General features: G+C 37.1%; 1 protein-coding gene across 50 annotated transcripts in view; it reads right to left on the reverse strand.

The window, feature by feature from the left end:
- CLASP2 (cytoplasmic linker associated protein 2) overlaps window positions 1-21,055 on the reverse strand; it is a 177,931-nt gene that overhangs the window by 70,165 nt on the left and 86,711 nt on the right. For 43 of the 50 annotated variants that reach the window (XM_073902391.1, XM_073902392.1, XM_073902394.1 and 40 more), the window contains 7 exons: window positions 17,603-17,673; window positions 14,094-14,153; window positions 12,600-12,677; window positions 11,465-11,632; window positions 8,986-9,041; window positions 7,998-8,171; window positions 1,255-1,278 (listed from right to left, as the gene is read on the reverse strand). In XM_073902391.1, the coding sequence (XP_073758492.1) occupies window positions 1,255-1,278; window positions 7,998-8,171; window positions 8,986-9,041; window positions 11,465-11,632; window positions 12,600-12,677; window positions 14,094-14,153; window positions 17,603-17,673 (631 nt within the window). The remainder of the gene's footprint in view (window positions 1-1,254; window positions 1,279-7,997; window positions 8,172-8,985; window positions 9,042-11,464; window positions 11,633-12,599; window positions 12,678-14,093; window positions 14,154-17,602; window positions 17,674-21,055) is intronic. The other 7 variants (XM_073902399.1, XM_073902641.1, XM_073902452.1 and 4 more) reach the window with 1 other exon arrangement.

Genomic DNA, 21,055 nt, shown 5'->3' on the forward strand with positions numbered 1-21,055 from the left:
CGAAGGCCTCATTAACCCAGTATTTTCATTACAGCATTACAAAGACCTATCAATCCATCAGGTATTTACTCAACATTTATGTATGCTCCCTAAGATGTCAATGAAAAGTAGCAGAAATGAACAAGTGAAAATATCACAACTCACTATACTAAAGGGCAATAACAGATATATCTCTGTATGTGTATATACAGATTTTTTTAAACATAGGATTGAACATCAGTGAGAATAACACATCACGTGACACAGATGATTCTTCAAATAGGTTGATGTTTCTGACCCAAACAAAGATCTTAATCTGGAAAGTGAGAATAGTTTAAGGACAGAGAATTTCAGTGTGAGAAGTGATACCATAAAGGGTTTAAAATACAGAAACTATCTTGTGGTAGGCTTTCATTTCATTCAATAATTTTTTTAACTTATGAAATATATTAAACATACAGAGGAACATAGAGACACTATAAATAACAGTCATGTACCCAACCCAAGATTAAATAAATCTCCCATTTCATCAGAATGGAAGATACGTCTGAGAGCTATGTAATAATTGACAGAAAAACATACAATTCTTCAACTTTCCTAGATCTCATACTAAGACTTACAGATTCAGTATCTTCTTACAAGTTCTTAAAAAAAGCTCAAGTTCCTAGACAACATTATGGTATCTGATGAAGTGAAGGGAAAATGTAGATAATATGCTATGTAGTACTTGACAAATACCATACAGATAAAAAATACCACACTGATCCAAGCAACTATAGATAAACTATAATCACTTGAATACTGAAATTAAAGTTCAGTCCTGAATAAATGTTTGTTTAAAACTTACTCTTAAAAAGACAGCATTGTAACTTGCATTTTGTTTTCACAAATAACCGTATGAATCTGAATCTGTAAAATATCTCATTTGTCTCTCTCTGTATCATAAAGAGTTCTATCAAATGACTTATGAGATTGCATTCTTCTGATTCTGATTCTATTTCAGAGACTGACTTAAGAAATCAAGAATATTTCTATGAGCTAAGGAAAAAAATTAAGATAACTGATTTAACTTACAGCCAACAGTAACCTAATATTTGAATAGACTAGGAAACCCAAAAAATGGATATACCTAACCCAAAATTTAGAGAATTATGTAGCCATATTTACATTAAGATTGCTGCAAAATAAGCAGTCTATTTTCAAAAAGAGAACGAAGATATTATATAGAATCCAAGAGCTGTAAAAATCTGTAGAATTAGAAAAGTAAGTTCTTACCATCCATCTTGTCAGAAGTATCCTCTTTGATGAAAGAGCAAGCAAAGAACAGAGGAGAACTTAGTATATTAGAAAAACATGATTTTATAATCCCTAGAACATTATTTTTAAGACGACAGAATTCATAGCATAGACATGTATATGAAACTTGTTTTCAACTAAAACATACTTGGAGATTTAAACAAGATGAGGTTCCTTTGTGAGAAAAGGGTACAAAAACAAAGAATCGATAATGAGTTTGATTTTTCACTCCCCTAGAGTGAGAAGTTAGTGAAGCCGATATCCCAACTTGGGATCCTTGCCATCATGAGGCAGACCTCTTGCTTTGTGGTCTTCTGAGTTTCTTGAAATCAAACACTCATCATATCCCCATTCCCCATTCTCCCCATTCCCAAAGGAACTAGGAGAAAAAACCCAGTAGCAACTCTTTTAAGTAATGTATTAAGTTTAACATTGCAAGATTATAGTAAGAAAAGTCTCTAATGACTTACAAATCTAATCTCACAAGCACAGATCTTTCTCCTGAGTTCCCCTGCCATGCTATCTTGATGCCACTGTATCTCTCTCTTTCTCATGATACTACTATGACTCCCCAACACCTCCAGTCTGATGTCTCACTGGGACTTCAAATTCTAAATGCATAAAATGCAACAAGATTTTCAGCTGCTCATCCTTCAGCAATCTACCACTAGATTGAGAGACTCTTTGAGTACAGAAGCATTTATTTCTGGATTTCCATTACCTAGTGGGGTGCCTGGCAAAAACTAAGTGCTCATTAAGTGTTTGCTGAAAAACAATGGAACACTCCCTCTGATCCATAAACGTTCAGCCATGACAAGCAAGGCTCAAAGTATAAGAAAGCAGAGTACATCAGTCATGTGTATAAGAAAGCTGTCTGGAGGAAAGGGGGGAGTGGGTAAAGGGAGGAAGATAACAGGAGAGAGGCAGAAGAGGGGGGTGGCTATCCAGTTGTTTCAGCACCATTTGTTGAAAAGAATTCTTTCCCCAATGAATGGTCTTGGCACCTTTGTGAAAAAAATCAACTGATCATAAATATATGGGTTTGTTTCTGGCCCCTCAACTCCATTTCATTGGTCTATATGTCTATCCTTATGCTAGTACCACAGAGACTTGATTACTGTAGAGCTGAGTAAGTTTTGAAATTGGGAAGTGTGAGTCCACCAACTTTTCCAAGATTGTTCCTTCTCAAAATTGTTTCATCCGCTTTGGATCCCTTGCATTTTCATACGGATTTTAGGATGTGTTTGTCAATTTCTATAAAAAGGCATCCGGACTTTTGACAGGGATTGCACTGAATCTATAGGTCAATTTGCGATCTTAACGATGTTAAGTCTTTATTTTTTTTTTTTTTAAAGATTTTAGAGAGAGAGAGTGAGCAAGTGTGGTGGGGGAGAGGGAGAGAGAGAATTTCAAACAGAGTCCCTGCTGAGCACAGAACCCGAGGCGGGACGTGAGATCATGACTTGAACTGAAATTAAGAGTTGGATGCTCAATCGACTGAGCCACCAAGGTGCCCCCAGCAGTAAGTCTTTAAAGAACCTGGGTGTCTTTCCATTAATTTAGATTTTAACAATGTATTGTAGTTTTCAGTGAACAAGTGTGAAAATAATTATATATATATATATAAAATTTTTGCGCTTGGTTCTCTGTCTCCTGGTTCTTGATAGTGTTCCTAAGACCCTTATAATTTCCTAAATTATAAGAGCACTAGGAGTATCTTTTTTGTTCTAATATTTGACACAGATACCCTGACCTAAGACCCTTATAATTTCCTGAATGATAGCAGTGTCTTTTGTTTTAATGAGGTGATTCCTCGTGGGCTCCTGGAGAGAATGGAGGCTGGTCACCAGAAAGATGAAAAGCCATGATTAGAAGCTTGGAATTTTTAGCCATTCTCCATCTTCTGGGAAAGGGAGAAAAGCTGAAGACTGAGTTAATGACTGATCATGCCTATGTGATGAAGCTTCCCTAAAAATCCCGTAAGTACAAGGTTCAGAGACTGTCCGGGTTGATAAATGTACCAGGAGGGTGGCACACTATAACTCCCTGGGAACAAAAACTCTTGTGCTTAGGACCCTTCCAGACGTTGCCCCATGTATCTCTTCATCTGCCCATTCAAATCCTTTACAAGTCCTTTATAATAAACCAGTAATCTAGTAAGTAGACTGTTTTCCTGCGTTTTATGAGTCAATCTAGCAAATTAATTGAACCTGAGGAGGAGGTTATGGGAACCTCTGATTTATAGTCAGTTTGTTCAAAAGCACTGGTGACAACCTGGATTTGCAATTGATGTCTGAAGAGTGGGGTTGGGGGCAGGCACGGGCAGTCTTATAGGACTGAGCCCTTAATCTGTGAGGTCTGTGCTAATTATAGTTAGTGTCAGAACTGAATTGAAATGTAGGACACCCAGCTGGTGTAGAACTGGTTGGTGTGAAAACCAACAAATCTGGTGTCAGCAGTATTATGAGTCTAAGAGTAAAGAAGAAACACAGGAGTGGTTTTTCCTAGAGAAGTTTTACATTTCCTTTGTTATATTAATTCCTAAGCATTTTGTTATTTTTGATGCTATTATAAATTGATATCGTTTTCTTACTTTATTTTCAAATTGTTTATTGCTAGCATTTAGAAATACAATTGGTTTTTAAATACTGATCTTATACTCTGCTGCCTTGCTTAACTCATTACTAAGCTCTGAAAGTTTTTTTTGTGGATTCCTTAGGATTTTCTCTATATAAGGTCATGTTTTCTGCAAATACAGACAGTTTTACTTTTCTTCCAATCTAGATACATCTCATTTCTTTTGCTTGCCCTAATGACCCGGCTAGAACCTCCATGGTAATGTTGTTAGGAAGGGCAAGAGATGGGTTAGCCTGGTGATGGGTATTAAAGAGGGCACGTACTGCATGGAGCACTTGGGTGTTATACGCAAACAATGAATCATGGAATGCTACATCAAAAACTAATGATGTAATGTATGGTGATTAACATAACATAGTAAAAAAAAAGAAAAAAAAAGATTTTAAAAGTCCAACCAAGCCAAAAAAATAAAAAAAAAAGAAAGAGTGGACATCCTTATCTTGTTGTTGATCTTGGGAGAAAGCATCCAGTATTTCACATGAAGTATGATGTTAGCTGTGGATTTTTTATAGATGGTCTTTATCAGGTTCACAAATTTCCCTTCTATTCCTAGTTTGTTGATTATTTTTTTTTATCAGGAAAAGGTGTTGGGCTTTGTCAGATGCCTTTTCTGCATCTACTGAAATAATTACATGGTTTTTGTCCTTTATTCTATTAATAAAGTGTATTTAGTTGGTTCATTTTCATATACTGAAATAACACTGCATTCCTAGCAAAGTAATGTCTCTAATACAGAAAAATTTTATGAAAATTAAAAGCACTAAACAACCCACTGTTGACATCTTTAACACCTTTGTCTAGTATATGTATATTTATCTATGTATAATTTTATACAAAATGATGAAATTATCACATTGTTTGATAGTATCATTTGATCTTTGCTGAAAATATTATTTGTTAATGGCTGCACAGTATTTATAAGGACATATCATAATTCAATCATACCCCCTCTATTACACAGCAGGGTTGACTCTAATAACATCTATTATTAAAAATATATTTTTTTATTTCTTGGCGTAATTATCTATAAACGCTGGATTACTGGGTCTAAATTCTGAACATTTAGGGGCACCTGGGTGGCTCAGTCGGTTAAGCATCCGACTTTTTTATTTTATTTTATTTTATTATGTTAGTCAGCATACATTACATCATTAGTTTTTGATGTAGTGTTCTATGATTCATTGTTTGCGTGTAACACCCAGTGCTCCATGCAATCCGTGCCCTCCTTAATACCCATCACCGGGCTAACCTGTCCCCCCACCCACCCCTCTAAAACCCTCAGTTTGTTTCTCAGAGTCCATAGTCTCTCATGGTTCTTCCCCCTCCTCCGATTTCCCCCCTCTTCATTTTTCCTTTCCTACTATCTTCTTCTTCTTTTTTTAAACATATAATGTATTATTTCTTTCAGAGGTACAGGTCTATGATTCATCAGTCTTACAAAATTCACAGCGCTCACCATAGCACATACCCTCCCCAATGTCCATCACCCAGCCACCCCATCCCTCCCACCCCCCACCACTCCAGCAACCCTCAGTTTGTTTCCTGAAATGAAGAGTCTCTTATGGTTTGTCTCCCTCTCTGGTTTCATCTTGTTTCATTTTTTCCTCCCTTCCCCTATGATCCTCTGTCTTGTTTCTCAAAACTCCTTGTATCAGTGAGATCATATGATACTTGTCTTTCTCTGACTGACTTATTTCACTTAGCATAATACCCTCTAGTTCCATCCACGTTGTTGTAAATGGCAAGGTTTTTTTCTGATGGCTGCATAATATTCCATTGTATCTATATACCACATCTTCTTTACCCATTCATCTGTTGATGGACATTTTTTTTTTAAAGATTTATTTATTTGAGAGAGCGAGAATGAGAGAGAGAGAGTACATGAGAGGAGGAGGGTCAGAGGGAGAAGCAGGCTCCCCGTTGAGCAGGGAGTCCAATGTGGGACTCGATCCCAACACTCCGGGATCATGACCCAAGCCTAAGGCAGTCGCCCAACCAACTGAGCCACCCAGGTGCCCCTGTTGATGGACATCTTGGCTCTTTCCATAGTTTGGCTATTGTTGACATTGCTGCTATAAACATTGGGGTGCATGTGCCCCTTTGGATCACTACATTTATATCTTTGGGGTAAATACCCAGCAGTGCAATTTAAGCATCCGACTCTTGATTTTGGCTCAGGTCATGATCTCAGGGTTGTGTGAGCCCTGCAATGGAGTCTGTGCTGGGTGCAGAACCTGCTTAAGATTCTCTCTCCCCTTCCCTGTGTCCCTCCCAAACCTTGCTCATGCTTGCACTCTCTAAAAAAATTAAAAAAAAAAAAATTTTGAACATTTAAAAAGCTTCATGAGTTAAATAACATTGTATGGTGACTATACTTATCGTGGTGAGCACTGAGTAATATACAGAATTGTTGAATCAATATGTGGTACCTGTGAAACTAGTATAATACTGTATGTCAATTTTATTTCAATAATAAAAAGTTTTTCAAAATAACTTTTTTCAAGAAAAAAGAGAAGAAAAGCTTTATGGGTATTACTAAATTGCCACTTAGAAAAAGTGTTCCATGTTTAATTCACATCAGCACTTTTTAACTACATTCTCTATCAGCAGTAGGCACTAAGCCTAACTTTTTTGTTATATTTACAGCTCTTTCAATTTGCACTTGTTTGATTCCAGCTAAGATTCAACATTTGTTCTGGTGTTCTGGGGGGACAATTTTGATATACGTAAATATTTTTCTATAAAAATAAGGTCATCTGTTTTTCATGCTTTTTTTTTTTTTTAAAGATTTTATTTATTTGACAGAGAGACAGCGGGAGAGGGAACACAAGCAGGGGGAGAGGGAGAAGCAGGCTTCCTGGAGAGCAGGGAGCCCAACGCGGGGCTCGATCCTGGGACCCAGAGATCATGAGCTGAGCCAAAGGCAGATGCTTAATGAATGAGCCACCCAGGCGCCCATTTTTCATAGACTTATAAAACTTGCTGACATTTTAGCTTTTTTGGTAGTATGTGAATAAACTTTTTCCCCTTTAAGTTTTCAGCCACTTGATTTTATATTTTCACACTTAGTATTTAAATCAGAGGGACTTTTCCCTTGTGGTTTTTTGTCATTTATGTTTAGAAATTCCTTCCCCAACCTCAGATTAGATGAATACACAACTACTTTGGTTTCATCAAGCTGCTTTTTAACTCGTTCGTCATCTGGAATAAATTTTTATATGGTGTGAAAAATGGTTCTAACAATTTTATACCAAACTGTAAACCATGTGTCTAAACACCATTTACTGATTTATCCTTTCCTCACTGAATGTAGTTGTGCCAACTTTATCATGTACAACAGTTCATCCCAATATCTCTGCACTTCCTACTGTGTTCCAATGATCTGCCTGCCTAGTGTTCTACCCAAAAGAAAAATGAAGCACAAAACAGAGATAAGCAGTATGAATAACCAGCCTCAAACTTTTAACGTTGATAAGCACAGGGATGCCTGGCTCATTGAGTTGAAGAGCACGCAGCTCTTGATCCTGGGGTCATAAATTCAAGCCCCACGGTGGGTGTAGAGATTACTTAAACAGATAGAGAGAAAGATAGATAGACTAAAAAAAATTCTAATAAAGTTGATAAACATAAATTATTATTATTACTATTATCCCAAAGAGCTTTGGGAATACATGTTTAAACTTTGATTTTAATTAAGCTTTGCATTTTTCCCAGATCCCCAAAAGGCTTTAACTTCTTGGTAAGGGAACAGAAGCTGGATACAAGGCCAATGCCCTTCTCAACTCCCTGAGTAACCAGCAGTTGAGTGTGGCAGTAGTACAGAACCATGAAAATTCTACAGGCAAACATGGAATGAAGAATTGTTCCTCTGATCAAGATGATTAGCAGGATAACAATGGAAAAAGTAGAAACAAGGTAGTTTAAATACTTAGAATTGTGTTCTAAGTCTAGATTCATATTATAACACATGGACTATCCTTTACTAGCAAGAATGAAATAGAAATGATTAAGCTATCACCATTGTCCTGACCTCACTGAAACCAGGGAGAAAACAATGTACAATACCCCATAATTAGCTGTCTTACCTAGCGATGCATAGGAACCTGGATTCAGGGCACCTGCACCTAACCGCCCACTTCGTGCAGACTGCCCGGCAGCATGATGTGCCTTAGCACCAGCAGCAGCATTCACATCAATGTCACTTCGTGAACGCTGCAGGCTTCCTGGAAGGGAACTGGCTTTGCTGCTGCCTGCTGATACTATGGGGAACAAAGCATAGGTAACCTATGTTATTTAAATCACTGCAAACAGCATGAAAATTATATAAACCTGAAACCATCATGAGCTAATCCAAGATGACGAATGGTCAAAAAGGAAGCAGTGTACAAACGAACATTAGAAAGTACTTTATAGTATTTTAAAGTAAGAATGCTTTCATTTCAATCCTGTTACAACTACATCTTCTGGGACAATTTTCTCAACATTTTTCCGCCTCACTTTCCTCTTCCATAAAATGGGAAAAAAGCACCTATCCTTTGTAAAATTCATACAACTGTTTTGTAGATGAAGAGATGATGCTCATGACTGATTCATGAAAATGAAGCACTGTATGATAAATAGATGGCAGCACTCATATTTTTTTTACTATCAGAAAAATGCAAGGAGAACTACTCCAGGACACGGTTATTCAGAAAATAATGCAGATTCTACCACTCTTAGGCAACACACATTAAGTCATTAAATTTCTGTTCTTTAGTTTTTCAGTTTTAAAAGAGTTTTATAAACTGAGTTATTATCCATGAATAGGCGATATCAACCGAGTGGGTCATGACCAGCACTGTAAAGAACTGAAACAAGAGAAAACAGAGTGCATCAGTAAGGGTAAGCGGTGCTTCAGAGAACTTGGATTATGCTGTATACTATATCATATGTATATATATTGTATACACTACATTGTACCTATTATGTGTAGTTTATGTATACAGTATACAGACACAGATACAATGTATATACATGTGGTATTAGGTTTCTATGTAAAATATGCTATGACTCTTGCTTAGAAAGGCAGTTTACCTCTTCCAGCCACAGTTGATGGGTTTGCTGTAGACCATTTGGAAGAAAAAGGGCGACTGCAAGGTAATAAGAAAGACTTTTAGTAAGAAGATGTAATTTATTACTCCTCTCAAAACAATTAATGAAATACTACTGAATTTTCTGAATGGTTTACTTCTAAATTTTCATTTTCCTCTTACAAATCATTTTAGAACAATCGTTGTCACATATCAGTGGTATCTCAGTTAGCCGTGAAGCAAAAATGAAATAACTAGCGATGAACAGACTGTAAGCTCTACAAAGACAGGCAACCAGCTTGCTATTGTTCACTCTGGTCCTCAGCACCCATTACAGTGCTCACCATAGAGGATACAATAAAGCACACTCCAACACTTGTATTCCAAGATGTTTTCCTTAGAAGGAGAGAGAGAGAGTTATCACTAGCACACAGGGAATTCAGCATGACCAAAGCCTCTTTCACCTAAGCCATAATGGCTGTGGCCACTGGCAATTCATGCAGTTATTATGTAGGTTATCACACCACCTACAGCAGTGCTACTGAGCGTTACTGCATGGCATAAGAGAAATGAGGCTAAGAACTACCGCTGAGGATAACATGATTAGAAAGCAAAACAGCTCAAATCATCTCAAAGAATCCACCATCTCTTTTAGTATCTTTTTTGATTATCTTTAATTATAATGCCACTCTGCAGCCCATAGATAAATAATACATCTAAGTATGTAAGGGGGATTAGGAAAGTATATCTATAAATCTTAAAAGTGGGGGGAAGAGAGAAGCAAAGACTCCAAACAGGTTAACAGCAGGCTATTGAAAAATATTCTTTAAGTCATTATTATCAAATTGTAAATTTGGTAGTTGGTTATTAAACCCAGTATTGTATTGTTTTTATAACTGGCCCTTAAAACTGTTATTCTATTAGACTGAGGCAGACCACTTCAAGGTTCACAGAACTTAAAAGTTGTTTATGTTTAAAGATGTTAATACTGAAATAAGATAAAATATCTTGTTTAGATACTTGCTACTTAAAGTACAGTCCATACTCAAAAAGCAAAGATATCACCTAGGAACATGTTAAAAAATGCAAAATCTCAGGCCCCGTCCCAGATTTACTGAATTAGATTCTGCATTTTAACAAGATCTTTAGGTGATTCACAGGCACTTTAAAGTTTGAGCAAAGTAAATAAAAGGGAAAAACACAACAAAGCTCATTTGCAGTGAAGGTTTTATCACAAATTTAAACAGAAGTTTTGATAGGTTAATTATTCCTACAATAATTATATTGAAATCGGATTTTATCTGCTTTTATTCTGAAAACCTTTAAGTCACTGCATGTTAGTCCAGTACCCATAAGACCCTGGGAGTGCCTCCTTGAGTCTTGTGCCCTAGCTTGCCTCACTTGCCTCACCCTGGTCTCCCTCCCACAACAGAGAGCTGCCAAGGCAAGCAGCAGTCTTTGTGGGGTCAAAGTCCCAAAGGGACAGGAATCGCATAGGGGTAAGCTCACATTCTGTGAGGAAACCTGCAGATACTTGAGGCCACTGCTTGGGAGTAGAGACAGCACTAGAGATTTTAGCAACCTCATAGGGCTAGAGAGAGAGAAAATTAGAGTTAAGGCTGCCAAGGCAGCAAGGGTTTGAGGAAGCCAACATAATTATGAGAATGGAATTACACAGAAGTGAGTCAGATACTAGGGAATTTGGGCCCCCTGAGGGAGTTTTAAGTTGTGCAAAAGATGAGGCAGGAAAGCAATGTATTTTTACTAGTTACATAGTGCTGTGTCAGGGTTCTGAAGATGACTTCTGAATCCCCACTACCATTCCTCCATTATAATGCCCCAGAAACAGGCTGCTTACTGTATGAACTATTTTGGGGTTATTAAAAAATGTATATAAATCAATGTTTCCCAATATTTTTCACAAACATGAACATACAGAAACAAAATTTGAATCACTAAACTCTTCACCCCAAAAGAAGTTACACCAGCATGTAATCCAACCCTTGAGACACAGGCCAAAAAAGTAAGTACAGTTGACCTTTGAACAACACAGATCTGAACTGTGTGGGTCCACTTCTATGCAGATTTTTTTTCAACAAATACAGTACAGTGCTATAAATGTATTTTATCTTCCTATGGTTTTCCTAATAAGATTTTCCTTTCTTTACCTTCCTTTATTGTAAGAATACTGTACATAACATATATACAACATACAAAATATGTGTCCATCGACTGTTTATGTTCTCAGTAAGGCTTCCAGTCAACAGTAAGCTATTAGTAGTTAAGTTTTGGGGGAGTCAAGTTATATGCAGATTTTTAACGTTATGGGTAGGCACCCCTACTGTTCAAGGGTCAACTGCACATTCCAGTTATCATTCTTTCAAGGCTTCAAGTGAAAGCAAGCAGATATTCAATCATCTAATTTATGAAATTACAGGGAACTGGAGAGGAAGAAATCAGTAATATCATTTCTATGACCTTACTTGAGACTTTCCTGTGAGCTAGATGAGGATCTGTCTGATTGTGGAAGAGATGCTACGCTGCCAGAACTCTTTAAGTAAGTCTGAAGACTCTTCTGGTAAGATGGCTCAAGGGAATTATACAATGTTTCAGCTTCACCAGGAAAGTGATTTCTAAGACCCATATATGTCCTGTAAAACAAATGAACAAACAACAAAAAAGGGAAAAAAGAACATAAAGTAATAGCTTCACATAAGATGCGTACATTTGAGAATGAAGATGAGACCATATTAATATATCTACTACATATCAAGTGAATACTTTTTTAAAAAAACATTTTATTTATTTAATTAATTTATTTATTTGAGAAAGAGAGAGAGAGGAGGGGCAGAGAGGGTAGGAGAAAGACTGAAGCAGAGTCCGCACTGAGCGCAGAGCCTGAGGAGAGGCTTGATCCCACGTCTGCAAGACCGTGACCTGAGCCAAAACCAAGAGTTGGACACTTAGCCAACTGAACCACCCAGGCACCCCTCAAGTGAATACTTTCTAAATTTAACAAATTTTGGTGGAAAGCCGGTAGGCTTTTGAGAAAAGCAGATCTCCGTTCAAAATCTGGCTGTGCTCCTTACAGTTTGTGTGGCCTGGAGTTAACCCCCAAATCTCCAAACTTCTGTTGCCAATCTATAGAAATACCACATTTGGAGGATCATTTTCAAGATTAGATAGTAATGTATACCAAGTACCCCACAGTATCAGGTACTTAACACATTCTCAATAAATGAGAGCTATTTTTATTCATAATGAAAGTGAGGATGTTATGATGGAATACGAATAATGATGATTATACAAATGACAATGTGAAGTCAACTGTTAGCCATTTGGTACAGATTTTTTCTAAAAGTAATCTCTATACCTAATGCAGGGCTCAAACTTACAACCCTGAGATCAAGAGTTGCATGCTCTACCAAATGAGCTAGCCAGGGGTCCCATATATCTAGTACAGATTTAATGGAGAAAAATCTATCTCGAATTTACTAAAGAGCTAACCAAGTAGAATACTTGAGACACTTGTGATATTTTCATTCTTCCAGTACAATTCCTTTCAAAGTAAAGATCCAAGTACACTTAAACTGTCACAAAAATACATTATAGACTTACTTTCTTGCCTCCACTCTGGCCTCAGCATCAGCATCATGAATTCCCTTCTTAATAGTTTCAACCAAGACGGCTGCATGTCTATAAAACAAAACATGTTATTTTTTCCAAAGATTTTATTATTTTTAAGTAATCTCTATACCCAACATGGGGCTTGAACTCACAACCCCGAGATTAAGAGTCTCATGCTCTACAAACTAAGTCAACCAGGTCCCCCAAAGCACCTTTAGATTCATGAGTAAAACTATATTTCACCACAAATTATATTTACTACCTATATGTTACACATAAAGGGGCAGGGGAGATAAAAAGATTAGTGTGCAATAATAAATCTAAGATTTCTCATAATCCACCCCACACATTTCATTCATGTATGGTTTCCTCCTGACAAGCCAAACATTAAAAAGTTGAATGTAATTATGTTTACAAGAAGTCCAGATAATGTATATAAGTATAGTACTCACGTTTTAAATTCTTAATGAATAATAAAAAAAAACAAAAACCCTTTGGTGTGGTTCCTCACCAACCCACCAATGTAGAAATGATTTGCTAATAGTATGATTAGTTATGATCTGACCTAAATGAATAGTAGCTGCCACAAAAGAACTTAAAGGAAACTTAGAATTATATCATGCCTACATTAAACAAACTCTATTTTTTTAAAAATGGGCTGTAAATAGGTTTAACGATTTCCATGAAAATGGAAAATCAGCAAGGTATTCAATGTAAATGCAGGTATACCCCAAGCTTCAAACTTGAAATTATTACCATGCAAATAGCCAACTAGCTAGTGACCAACTAGCTGTGCACATTTTCCTCTTGTTCATCTCAGAGCTACATTAGACACTGCCCAGTATATTCCTGACCAATGACACCTGACAACTGGTACAGAGAAACTTCCCAATGCATCTCTTCTTAAAATCTCTTTCTTTTGAAAAGAAGGGCCCTCCTTCTATCTTAAATCATTTATTAGTTGATTAATTACACTTCAGGAAACCTAGGTCACTTGTCTGGAGATACATTTTAAAATTTCTGCCCAATTTAACCTTTATAACCCCATTCTACTTAAGAGATCCTCACTTAACTCACAAATAAAGAAGAAAATCACAGCTGCACCGAATAAGAGGAGCCACACTACATCACAGCTTTAAAGGAAAACCAGTACAAATAACTTTTAAGCAAAGGGAGAAATAATGCAAAACCCATTCACTTTTTTTTTTTTTAAAGCTTTTAATTAATTTATTTGACAGAGAGAGAGACAGCAAGAGAGGGAACACAAGCAGGAGGGGTGAGAGGGGGAGAAGCAGGCTTCCCGCTGAGCAGGGAGCCCAATGCGGGGCTCGATCCCAGGACCCCTCGATCCCAGGACCCCGGGATCATGACCTGAGCCGAAGGCAGGTGCTTAACAACTGAGCCACCCAGGTGCCCCAAAACCCATTCACTTCTGAAGAACTGGTGACAATGGGAGGAGAAGTAGGAAAGGAAGTCAATGCATACCTTTCCAGTGAATGAGTCTGCCACTCTTGTAACAATAAATCTAAAAATTCAAATGAACGCCTGAAAAATAAAAGTTAATTATAACCAAGTGTTTTAACATATTAAGTTATATTAATTTAAATGTTAATTAGTTTCTTCTCTAATACTGAACTTTGTTCTCTGAATTAAAGTATAACACATGTTTTTAGTTATCTTAACTGTCAAATACTTAACTTACTTTAAGGCTCCAACTATTCCTATGCTAAATAGTTCAAAAAACCTTCAGGGTTCCCCATGATTTTACCTTAAAATGTTCATCAAATATAAAAATTTAATACATTTAATTTAAAAAATTCTTGTCAAACACCTACTCTGCAGTAGAAACTGAAGATATACAATGGTGACCAAGAAAGATGGTATGGATCTTCCATTTTTGCTTTTCTTAAATATGCGTAATTTTTAATCAAGTATCTCCTAAGCCCTCTAGTTCTCAACTTCTTCAACTGACTCATTCTTGAGCTTCTCTTCGTTCTTGACATCTGATGACACAGTTGTACCCTCTTTTTCTTCTTTTATTAACACTTTCCTCCACCTTCCCTTAAATAGGTGCTCACATGGTCGGTGCTAATCTTAGCCCACTTCTCTTTCATAGTTTTTACTTGGGTAACAACATCTGTATTTGTGCCCTCAGCTGTGACTATTAGCTATACTTCTCACATCTAGGCCTTTATCTCCAGCACTGGTTCCTCGATTCAGCTGTTAAGTCAAAGTTTCAAGCAGTTCATGGTTGAACTGGACATCCCTACACAGGTGGAGAATCAACTCAAACACTACATACAAAAAACAAATTAATTCTTACCCTCTCGAATCCAGTCTTTTATAGCCCATATTATACAGTTTAAAAAATGAAAATAGGGAGGTAAAATTAACTTGCCTAAAGTGACAGGACCTAAACCCTGGCATTCTGATTCAGAACTCACAGTCTGAAGCACTTGATATCACCTCTTCATCCATATCCAATGATCAAATTCTCATTTCTACACCCAAAATCACTTGAATTATTTCCTGAATAAAATCTTCAACTTATTATCATCAATACAGCTCTGGTTCAGACTCTGCCCTCTTATATAAGCTATAAGAAAGAATTCCTACTTAATTAAACCCATACTTCTCATTGTCCCTTTTTAATCATTGGTCATAGCTGAAATAAAAACTAAAAGTAAAAAAACTAAAACTAAAAGTATTACCTCCTCACCAAAAACTGTCAAAGTATGGAGCAATGTCAAAATTTCTCTTTGTAGACATTCAAAGCCCTCTATATTCTGACTTCAACCTAATCCTGCCCTCCCTACACAGCCCCTCTGCCCTGTTAGCTTCTTTTCCTACTGAGACTTTCCATTTATCACGAGTTCTGGCCTCAATGGCCTGTCTGATGGCTCTGTAGCACTCAGCAAGCTTATATCTCTGCGTAGGTTACACCCACTCAATTCCCCTAAAGTTACTGAATTGCTCCCCATTTTCAAGGCAATTTTATGATGCATTTCTTGACTCTTCCTCTCTGTCACATTCCTATTTCTCCAATTACCACTTTCCTCAATGTAAGACAGAGATTGGCAAACCTTTTCTGTAAAGGGCTAGACAGTAAATATTTTAGGCCTTGTGAACCACATACAAGTCTCTACCTCATATTTTTCTACTTTCCCCCTTTATAACCACCCTTCAAAAATGTAAGAAATAATCTTTGCTTGCAGGCTGTATAAAACTAGACTGTTGGCCGGATCTGACCAGTAAGCTGTCATTTGCTGATCTTGGACTGAAGAGATCGGTGATCAAACAACTATTGCCAAAACTCTGAATCACTTAAAGGCAACAATGTCTCTTTCGGTTTCTTCCCAGCAGTCAAAGTACTTAAATACATATTTATCAAGTAAAAAGAGTTTTTTCAACTTTCTTTGTTACTCAAACAATATTTATTGAAACAATAATGACCAAATGAATAAGAACAGATTTTATAAGCATATAGCAATAGAAATAATATCAAAACATGATCAGATAGGACTATAGTTTAAATTGTTGTGAACCAAATGTCTTTCATTGCAAATATAAAAAATGTAGTTATTTACTTATGTCTACTGTCTTGCAAAAATCGTTTAAGATGGTTTTTGAATAAAATAAATCAAGCCAACATAATTTTAAAATAGTTAAGAAACTGAGATCAAGAAAAGAATATGAATTCAAAAAAGATGGGTATATGTACCAAATTAGCATATAGAATATGGTACTTAAATGTCTTTATTTTTAAAATTATTTATTTCTAAAGTTTATTTTTAATTGTACTTGACATATAATATTAGTTTCAGGTATATAACACAGTGATTTGACATTATAAAATGCTCACCACAACAACTGTAGTTATGACCTGTTACCATACAAAGTTAAACAATATTACTCATTATATTCCCTTTGTTGTACTTTACACATCCCTGTAACTTATTCATTTTATAACTCAAATTGGATCTCTTAATCCCCTTCAACCTATTTTGCCCATCCACCTCCCCTCTGGCAACCATTAGTTCTCTGTATTTCTGAATGTTCATTTGTTTTGTTTTTCAGATTCCACATATGAGTGAAATCACATGGTATGATTCAATTTTGTTTTCTTATTCTTTCTTTTTTGTTTTTTTAAGTAGGCTCCATGCCCGGCATGGAACCCAATGCGGGGCTTGAACTCATGACCCCTAGATCAAGACCTGAACCAAGACCAAGAGCCGGACATTCAACAAACTGAGCCACCCAGGTACTCCTGATTCAATTTTTCTATGTATGTATGTATGTATTTCTTTATGTAACTAAGTACTCTGAATACCCAACATGGGGCTCAACTCATGACCTCGAGATCAAGTCACATTCTCTTCCAACTGAGTCAGTCAGGCGTCCCTGATTCTTCACAATTTTCTTAAACATCAAATGTACAAACCTTGTTTTTGTTGTCTTTAGTATTGCTGGTGACAGTGATGACATTAAAACAGTAGAAATCATAAGGAGAGACAGAGAGACTGACAGATTGACCTGATATGGCTATTTGCTCTGTTCCAAACACTACACTGAATTCTACTAATGTGTATCTATCTCATTTTATCCTCACAATTCTATGGGATCAATATCATTAGCCCTACTAACATATGTAGATACTGAAGTTCAGAGCAGTTTAAATTGCCCAAGGTAGGACAGTGATTCAATGGCAGTTGTAGGACTCTAGCAAAGACCTGACTCTCGACTCCATCCTCTCTGAAAACCAGGCAACCAGTGGCCCAAAGAAATCAAAGCTTAATATGATAAAACTGAGAAACGTGAGTGGTTATAATGATCATTTCATTCCTTTTTCCTTATAGGACATAAGATAAAAAAAAAATTTACTAAGGTTTCTAGAAGGCAAGAAATTAGTGTCAACTAATTTTTGTACCAGAATAACAATTAAACATAATACAATATTAAAGCTATACTAAGAATTTTTTTCCCTCAAAACTTACCTTCTTACAGGAACTGATTTTGATGTGCAATTGCTTGTTATTAAAGGTATAAGTCTGGGTACATGAGTATGCTGAAAAAGATGTTTTAGAAAAGGTTGAAAAATATTGTCCACTTCATATAATCCCTTCTTCTATTTGCCTTACAACCCAGTATTCAGATATATTAGAACAGAACAACAACAACAACAAAACCCCATAATATCAGATTTGGAAAGAAATTACCCCAATTAAAGTAACGGTAATCATGATACAGTTTCAGAAGGGCAGGTGTGGCTGAAATACTGTATTAGAAAGAGAGGTTAATTGTGTAATTGCAAAGACCTGTTAGGACAGTGTATTTCTGGGGAGAGAGCACTAGAAGGAGTGGGCATGCATGTGTCATGCTCTCTGAGGTGCCATAGGCTACTGCTGGTGGAAAATAATAACTACTAAGTCATCAAAGCAAGTAAGCGGAGTGAATCTGCACACGTAACTACTGGGAATGCACTTGGAAATGGTGATTTTAATGTAACCTTCACTGTGACTGAACCACAGCTGTCTAGAATTCAGGTAAAGTTCAACAGATACAAGATTTGTTTATTTATTTGAGAGAACCAGAGTGTGTGCCAGTGCGAGGGGGAGAGGGAGAGAGAGAATCTCAAGCGGACTCCCTGCTAAGTGCAGAGTCCGTGATGCAGGGCTGGATCCCACAACTGAGATCATGACCTGAGCTGAAATCAAGAGCTGGATGCTTAACTGACTGAGACACCCAGCTGCCCAACAGATAAAATCTTTTGATTTCTATCAGTAATTCTTAAACACTCTTCTTTAGTGAAGTGAACACTAAAAAAGTACACAGGAGACAGAAGAAGGAAATAGTAACCTAAACATACATATTTGATGCTTCAAATATCCTACTTTTTCTTCTGAGCTAATGGTACAAGATGGATTACCTAGAAAGCAGGCTCTGACATGAAGTCTACCATACAGGATATTAAGAAGTGCCCTTGGAATCAACACCTGTGGAAGGGTGGTGAAGGAGGCAGGAACTGGCAGACAAAGAAATCAATCTGATTTAGCCACGGGATATTTTCGTTAAAAGCCATTAGGGAGCTCTGGAGTTAAAATGGCCCTTCAGAGTAGTCTTGAATTAGTTTAAAATGGCCAAAACTTTATGCTTCCACATTAATCAGTTATTGGATGTGGGCCCTGAAGGGAAGGCACAAGACCCTGGAAAAGGCAGCTCTCTGCAGCTGCGGCAATCCTGGAAGAGGAGGCCGCTAAAAACAGTCTGCCAGTAGTGCTTACAGTACTGGAAAAACAAGTCTTTCACTGAAGGAGAATATGTATCCCATCTGTGTCTGCTATAACTAACTCAACCAAAATAAAAGTGCAAACTTTTTTCAGCTATTACAGAGGGAAACCACCTACAGACCTGAAGTTGTTCAAAATGAGAATTATACAACACTCAGCATGGAAGGGCTGTGTGGACTTGTTTCCTACAGCACCCGGAAGAACCCATTCCCCAAAAGTGGCTATGGACTTAAAGCCCAAGGAGACTCCCCAGTCACAACACACTATATAGGTCTTACCTACCATCCTTTTCCTCTCTCTCATAACCTCCCCCAAACCCTACTGCTGATTAGCCCACATTCAACACAGTGGCAGGAATGGGGAGATACACTGACCTATTACTACACCATATTCAGGGGGAGCTATACCAAAGGAAAATAAAAAGTGAACCTCATAGTTACAGGTGAAGCATTTCAACCAAACATCAAGTCAGACGATTTAGATTTTAATTTATTAATACAAGTCAATAACTGAAAAATACAAAGATTCTTTAGAATTAAAAGAAGAATTAGAAATCAAATATAGCAATCTAAGGAAGCAGTCCTCTGGGAGACAAACACAATACAGAAAACAGGAAATAACATAAAACAACAAAAACCACCTGATTTGTATTTTCATTGAGATGACAGAATAATATATCAATAACATTAAGCAAGCTTATGAAAAATGAGAAATTTGAAAGCAATGTTATGATATGTAAAGCCTAAGAATGACAACACAGATACTGTCACATAAGTAGAATTAAAAGAAATTTTTCCTGAGAACGTATACAGCTATAAGGCAAAAGACAAAAAATTCAAGAAATGATAAATGATACTGAGGTTGCAATATCTGTATAATAAAACTAACAGAAGAAAAAAACCTGACAAAGAAAACAGAAGCAATAAATAAATGATCCAAGAAAATTAACATAATTTAAGGAAAATTCACCTTCGTCAGAAATCCTTATCCACTGTGTGCAAGGATAGCACTAATGGAGGAAGACTCCTAGACCTGCTGTAGGGAAACTTCTAACACAGAGACAATTCTGTGAAGCTTCCTAAAGTTTTTATTTTTGTTTTTTTAGAAAAGAAACAAATGGTATCTCACTTCTTAAACAATAGAAAATTAAGAAAACAATTCTGAATGAAAAGTAAACAATTAAAAGCAATTTCTTTTTAACTTTTTAAGTAATCTCTACGCCCAACATGGGGCTCAAACTCACAACTCTGAGATCAAGGGTTGCACACTAGGGCCACCTGGGTGGCTCAGGTCATGATCTCAGGGTCCTGGGATCGAGCCCCATGTTGGACTCCCTGCTCAGTGGGGAGCGTGCTTCTCCCTCTCTTTCTGCCTGCTGCTCAGCCTGCTTATGCTTGCTCTCTCCCCCCCCCCCCCCCGTATTAAATAAATAAATAAAATCTTAAAAAAAAAGAAGAAAAAGAAATGTCTTTTGGAGCATTCAAAAAAAAAGAAAAGAAAAAAAGAGTCGCACATTCTACCAACTGAGCCAGCCAGCTGCCCCTGAAAAATAAACAATTCTAAGGAAAAAGGAATATGAAGCTAAGGTCCAATTTTTTAGTTCTTCTGTAAAGGCAAAGAAAAGCCACTTCAAAATATGCAAAGACAGGGGTGCCTGGGTGGCTCAGTCAGTTAAGCTTCTGACTTCAGCTCAGGTCAAGCCTGTGTTGGGCACCACACTCAGTGGGGAGCCTGCTTGTCCCTCTCCCTCTGGCCCACCCCCAACTCATGTGTGTGCACAAGCTCTCTCTCAAGTAAAAGTAAAAAATAAAAAAATAAGACATGCAAAGATAAATATGCACGAAAACTGAGAACACACTAAATCAAACAAATTATGCAGAACCAATTAAAAACTGGTTGATAAGAGTTTACTAACAAACAGTGGTCAGGAATGAAAGTAAAAAACTACAATTTTCTTTCTTTTTTCTTTTTAAAGATTTTATTTATTTGACAGAGAGACACAGGGAGAGAGGGAACACAAGCAGGGCAAGTGGGAGAGGGAGAAGCGGGCTTCCTGCCAAGCAGTGAGCCTGATGAGGGACTCGATCCCAGGACCCTGGGACCATGACCTGAGCTGAAGGCAGACGTGTAACGACTGAGCCACCTCGGCGCACCCAAAAA

The sequence above is a fragment of the Callorhinus ursinus genome, unplaced genomic scaffold (assembly GCF_003265705.2).
Source record: "Callorhinus ursinus isolate GAN/ISIS: 27379988/994484 unplaced genomic scaffold, GSC_fseal_2.0 scaffold1, whole genome shotgun sequence".
Classification (NCBI taxonomy): Eukaryota; Metazoa; Chordata; class Mammalia; order Carnivora; family Otariidae; genus Callorhinus; species Callorhinus ursinus.